Here is a 6,785-nt window from a genome sequence, read left to right as displayed (position 1 = left end):
TCACATGAGAGTATTCGGTTGTGTAGCATATGCACATGTACAGGATCAGCTAAGGAAAAAGCTTGACAGTAAGGGGGAGAAGTGTGTCTTTATTGGCTATTGTGATGAGTCAAAAGCATACAAACTCTATAATCCATCCACCAAGAAATTAATAGTAAGCAGAGATGTACAGTTCATTGAAGATGAAGCTTGGGATGGAAGCTTGGAAAAAACAGTGAATGTGAAGACAATTGTGTCTCATGAAGAAGAAGAGGAAGGGACAACAGCAAATAATCCTTCCTTGGTGGCTTCTCCTACACCACAGCAAGTTTAACAAACCACACCACAAGCTGGAATTCGAATAGCCTTAAGAAGTCAACGAAGTGCTTCTCCAAGCACACCACATGGATCAGATATACCCTCAAGTTCGGATGGAACTCCAAGCACACCAAGAAGACCAAGATTCAGAAATCTGAATGAGATTTATGAACAAGGAGAGGTAAGTAACAATACTGGTTTGAATTCATTATTCTCTTTGTATTGTCATGTTGATGACCCAATTCATTTTGAAGATGTTGTAAATGAAGATAAATGGATTGAAGCAATGAATGAAGAATTGGTGCAATTGAGAAGAGTAAAACATGGGAGTTAGTGGATCTCTCTGAAGGCAAAGATGCCATTGGAGTTAAGTGGGTCTATAAGACCAAAAGCAATACTGAAGGTAAAATTGACAGGCACAAAGCAAGACTTGTTGTGAAAGGCTACAAGCAGCAACAAGGCAAAGACTATGATGAAACCTTTGCACCAGTAGCAAAGATGGAAACAGTCAGAACAGTGTTGTCTATTGCAGCACAACACAAATGGAAGATTTATCAGATGGATGTTAAATCTGCATTCCTGAATGGAGTATTAAAAGAAGAGGTTTATGTTGATCAACCTCCGGGCTATGAAGTTGAAGGCTAAGAGCATAAAGTTTGTAAGCTGAAGAAGGCTCTTTATGGGCTGAAGCAAGCTCTAAGAGCATGGTACAGTAGAATAGATGCTTACCTGATTGAGAATGGGTTTGACAAGTGTGATGGTGAACCCACACTCTACATAAAGCAGAATGACGGTAAGATTATTATTGTTGTTTTATATGTAGATGATCTGATTTTTATTAGCAATGATGCTTCTCTCATTGCTGATTTTAAAGCAGTCATGAAAAGTGAATTTGAAATGACTGACTTGGGCTTCTTAAAATATTTTCTTGGAATTGAAGTAGACCAAAGTGAAAATGGTGTTTTCATTTCTCAAGATAAATATGTAGAAGCAGTGTTGAAGAGATTTAATATGCAGAACAGCAAAGCAGCTGTGACTCCAACTATAGTAGGGTTGAAATTGACCAAAGAAGACAGCAGCAAATAGTTTGATCCAAAACTGTACAAGAGCATAGTTGGTAGCCTTATGTACTTGACTGCAACTAGGCCGGACATTATGCACGCTGTGATTTTAATCTCTAGATTTATGGAAAGACCGAAAGAGACTCATTGGCAGGTAGCCAAGAGGATTCTAAGGTATGTGAATAGAACGAAGGGGTTTGGTATTTTATACTCCTCTTCTGAAAGTTTCATGTTGACAGGTTACACTGTCAGTGATTGGGCTGGAAGTGTTGATGATAGGAAAAGCACATCGGGATATGTGTTTCATATGGGATCGGGAGCCATCTCATGGGCTTCCAAGAAGCAACCAGTGGTGTCTTTGTCAACAGCAGAGGCAGAGTATGTGGCAGCAACAGCAGCTGCATGCCAAGTAGTATGGCTGAGAAGAGTTCTCAAAGATTTGTATCATGAACAAGAAAAAGGCACAACCATTTACCGTGACAATAGCTCAGCAATAGCATTGTCTAAAAACTCTGTTTTTCATAAAAGAACAAAGCACATAGATACCAAATTTCACATCATACGTGAATTGGTTAACAATGGTGAGATTGTTTTGCAGCACTGCAGAATAGAGGATCAGCTAGCTGACATCTTGACAAAACCATTAGCAAAGAAAGGTTTTGATCATTTCAGGAAATGTCTCGGTATGTAGCAGTTGAAATTAAGGGGGAGTGTTGGAATTTAATTCCAACTGCAACGATGAACAGGTGGAAAGAAATTTAATTTGCAGTAAATACTCCAGGCTGTTTGATGCCGCAAAGTCGCCTTTGATATTTTTGCACATAAATGTGCATTAAACTCACAGAATTGATTTCCCCTGCAGACAGCCGACTTGTTTTTTATAAAAGCATTACCGCCTTGCTGCATTAAATACAGAGATAGGCATTAGATGATATTTTGTAATACTTTATTGTCTAAATCAGATATGTTTTAAACATATAAATATACCACACAGCAGTTCCGTTTTAAGGTTAGCAGCAGATCGATAGAGAGCAGAGGAGAACACGCAACAGCGTGAAGAAAATACTTGCCAGATAGTGAAACGCAAAGCAGTGCACATCAGGAGTAGATGCAACAGCGCAACAGAGAGCAGAAAGGGAAAAATGCACAGCAGTGCAGATATTTGAATGAAATTTGTTTTACAAATGTTTATTTGTGTGGAACAGAAGCGTTCCTCAGTGAATCCATGGGGAAGATATTCAGCAATAGATGTTGTGAAATTCCCTCTATCTGAGTAAGACGAAACTGTAACAGTTAGTTTATTTTTAATAAATACAAGTTTTTTTTTTTTTTTTTTCTGTTGCTGTTACACCGTCACCGTTGCTGTTACAGCAGTTGCAGCGTTGCTGCAACACCAAACTACGTTGTTGCAACACCATTTCCAGAGAACGAATTTTTCTGTTTTCTGAATTAAAAACAGAGTATTTTTCTATGTCAAAACAGAGTGTTATTCATCGTCGCTGCAACACCAATCTACGTCGCTGCAACGCCAACCTGTGTCGCTGCAACACCATTTCCAGAAAACAATTTTCAGTTTTTTCTTTGCAAAACAGAGTGCAAAATAGAGCAATTTTTTTTTGTCTCTCTGTTATGGAATTTATCAGAAAAGTCCATCAATATCAATATCAAAGACATTTAAATAGTTTTTCAGTTTCCAATGAAAAATAATAAAATTAATTTGACAATCATTTATTTCACGGCATGTTCGCTTGCGATTCGAGGGCATAGCTGCTGGTTTGCATGCGTGAGAACGGTGAGAGCGTTGGGATCTGTATGACTCGGTAAGCCATAGGCGAGCTGGCATCGAGGGTAATAATTTATTGTCATATATTGGCTGTACTGTTTTCCAAGAGATTTACTCAGAAAGTAGGGTTCCAGTAATAGGCTCTCTCAAATCACATCAAGCAAACCTAGAATTATTGGCCTAACCTCCATGCAGTATTTACCAGCAACTTCTCTGCATTCATGCCAAACAGAGGATTACTTTAGTTAATTATATACGAGATGCAAGGAACTGAATAAAAATTTTGAAGGATTCCAAAAATGGAAGTTTTCTTATATCCACCAGGAAGGTTTTGTAGGTCAATAATCAATATAATCTTCCAAAGCATAACAATGGAGTCTCACTATTCGACAAGCGTACAACGCGTGAACGGTGCTCGGAATGCAAATCTGCTCCGTACTCCGCAGGCATTGTGAAGAGTTGTCTGGATCACCATATCGTGCACTCCATGATTGAAATCCACTTGTATGAAATCTATCTAAAGAGAGGACTAATTTATGTTTTCTGCTGTCAGTTTAATTCCTAAAAAACATCCGAATATGGCCGCTCTGGCCAAAACTAGCAGGAGCCCAATTAAATAGTCGATATGTTATCAAAGGAGGCTTCACAGCGAAACGAGGTTTCTTTCTTCCTTGTTTAATCTGTGGATGACAAAGAGATTCCATACATATCATTATTTTTTTTACTTCCAGCAGGACTAATCTTAATATGTTTTAATAATTGTAGGAAAGGTAGGAATGTTTTAATAATGGAAGGAAAGAGGAGATAAAACATAAATTCATACATAAATCATATTAACTGGGTTTTTTTTATTGATTACACAAAATTTGATGATAATAATGAATGGGCTAAAAGTATTTAACTTTTTTCAACTAGTTACTTGGCTAAAATATCTTGACATACAATTACATGCAAAAGTACACTAAAAATGGTCTATCACTTAACTAGACATGACTCAACACTCAAACACTCAACACTTAAACACTTAGTTAACTTACTCTCTAATTTTAACTAACTCATACTGTAATAACTAACTTATTTTAACACATTTAAACAAATAAATTTTTGCATCCATAGATAAATAATTTTCAGTTTTACAATTTTATAAAAATTTCTACATTTATATTACTCAATTATAATAATAATATTTTCAAAAACTGAATACTATAATTATAGATTCAAATAAATTGAAATGGTTGTGCTAATTATTTCACATTAAATTAAATATAAAATAATTTAATTAAAAAATGAAATGGCCTTTCCAAAAGATTATCTTTTATCAATTTCACTCACAATTATTCCATATTAACAACTAAATTATTCACGAACACATGGCTTCTACTTCCTTTAAGCCCAACAGTTGTAGCACTGCCTTAGCTTGTTCAGCTTAAAAGGGGCACCACCGCCACAACTCTATCAATCGGAAGGGGCAACTGCCCACATAATATTTGTATAAATTTTGATCATTATGGATAGAAGATATACACTATCAATGTTGTAATGCAGCTGTAGCTGCTTTGGCGTTTCGATCTTCGATTTTCTGCAAACTTATGTATGGTTTTTGTTAGCGGCTGTAGTTGCATATTCAGCTGTGAACTGTTACTTTCAATTGGTATTAGAAAAATTTGATGTATTTTTTCAAAAAATTGATATATGTTTTAAGACATAAAGATTAAACTTTTTAATTTACAAAATTGAAATCTCCCAAAAATTAAGTGTATTTATGTATTAGAAATACACCATAATCAATAATAATTTTACTTAAAAATAACAACAGTTTTACAGATTAACACTGCAACACTGTGCTGTGCCATATATAAAATATATATATATATATATATATATACGCACCAAAACAAACAAGTTATAGTTATAGCGCCGGACTTATAATCACGGCATTATTGAGTAAGAAGTACGGAAGTTGACCCACCAAAACATACAAACAAGTTATAGTTATAGCGCCGGACTTATAATCACGGCATTATTGAGAAAGAAGTGCGGATGTTGAAGCAAGAAAACAAAAGGTATAATAATACTAAAGAGTGGAAAGAGTGGTGTTGAACTTGAGAACAGAATTCTGGCCAGAGAGGGACTCAGTGGTAACAACTGCATAACCGCGAGCAAATCTGAATTTGCCCGTTCCTCCAATTACAGCGTACTCGCGCTGTGGCTGATTGAACCTATCAGTTCCGTGCAACTCCAGCGTGCTTCCGTTGTACTCCATATTGTTGAAGATTACTGTGAAAACCATTAAAAAATCACGCCGAGTAACAGGGTCTGTGTTAATGTACATTCCTTGCGCTCGACCTACAATACTCTGAGACTCCGACTCGGCTACATCTGGGAATTTGGTGATAACATCACTGATAACAACGACCGTGCCAAAATGTCCTGGGGGTGAAGAAGAACCATTTGTTCCTGCGACCGGGATGGCCGTCACGTTGTTTCCTTTCACATTGTCGTGCATATAAAACACCATATTCATTTCACCTTCAATTGCAGCAGCCGCTGCCTTCTTCACGAAGACGACGAGGATGGCGACGGCCATGGCCGGAAACAGAAACCTGAAACCCATTAAACAAGAGTGGCAGAAGTAGCAGTGTGCATTTGTGTGAACGGATTGCACTGCTTATGAATAAATAGCTGCGGCGAATCATAAACGACATAGCTTTCAGATTCTCACAGAAATGGCTTCCCCGTTCAATAGTACACAACACACATATAGTATATTATTTGTCAAGATAGTCTAATTTTTTTTTTGTTTTATATATTATATTATTTGTCAAAGATTCATAATTGCAAAATCTGTACACTCTAACTATAAGTCTATATATATTTTAGAGAAAACCTAACATTTTGAAATATCTCATGGTTCTCCTCTGAAATAAATATTTCTAACTATAAGTCTATATATTTTAGACAAAACCTAACATTTTGAAACATCTCATGGTTCTCCTTTGAAATAAATATTACCATAATGACAACATTATCGAGGATAATGATGACATGGTTGTTATGACATATATATTTGAAAGATCATATAGGTGGTTTATATATTATATTATTTGTCAAGATACTCTTATTTTTCTTTTGTTTTATATGGCTTTTGCCGTCACGGTGCATATCACGGTAAGATGCGCAACTACCAATTGCTGGTAAATTAAATAATATTCAAAAACTTTGAAGTTTGAAATTTAAGATAGTTTATCGTTTTAAAAGTGGCTAATGAAAGGGCATCTTCATAAAATGTATAATAACAACAACGTATCTCATAGATATTCATAATACACTCTAACTATAAGTCTATATATATATTTTAGACAAAATCTAACATTTTGAAATATCTCATGGTTTTTTTTTCAAATAAATATTACTATAATGACAATATTATCGATGATAATGATGATAATGATGACATGATTGTTATGACATATATATTTAAAAGATTATATAAGTGGTGGTGGTGTGAAAGTTCATTGAGATCAAATTTTGGTCTATCCGACCTAAAGAAACAAATTATTTAGTTTAATTTAAGATTTTATTCCTATGCTCAAAAAGTTAGGAGAGAAGCCTCCCTAGCTCACTATAATTATGACATCGTAAAG

General features: G+C 35.5%; 1 protein-coding gene across 1 annotated transcript; it reads right to left on the bottom strand.

Moving 5' to 3' along the window:
• Positions 1 to 5,044: 5,044 nt before the first annotated feature.
• On the bottom strand, positions 5,045 to 5,807 carry LOC149155120 (dirigent protein 11-like). The gene has a single exon (XM_089440627.1). It carries the CDS (start codon positions 5,753 to 5,755, stop codon positions 5,216 to 5,218), a length of 540 nt encoding a protein of 179 aa, XP_089296753.1. The 5' UTR covers positions 5,756 to 5,807; the 3' UTR covers positions 5,045 to 5,215.
• Between the last annotated feature and the right edge of the window lie 978 nt (positions 5,808 to 6,785).

This window comes from Pinus tabuliformis, chromosome 9 (assembly GCF_031772625.1).
Source record: "Pinus tabuliformis cultivar Carrire ecotype Pingquan chromosome 9, CPIR1, whole genome shotgun sequence".
NCBI lineage: Eukaryota > Viridiplantae > Streptophyta > Pinopsida > Pinales > Pinaceae > Pinus > Pinus tabuliformis.
The sequence above is the reverse complement of the archived record's forward strand: the minus strand, read 5'-3'. Positions and strand labels throughout refer to the sequence as shown.

Coding starts and splice junctions, on each gene's coding strand:
- LOC149155120 (XM_089440627.1), bottom strand. CDS start 5,755: ATGGGTTTCAGGTTTCTGTTTCCGGCCATGGCCGTCGCCATCCTCGTC.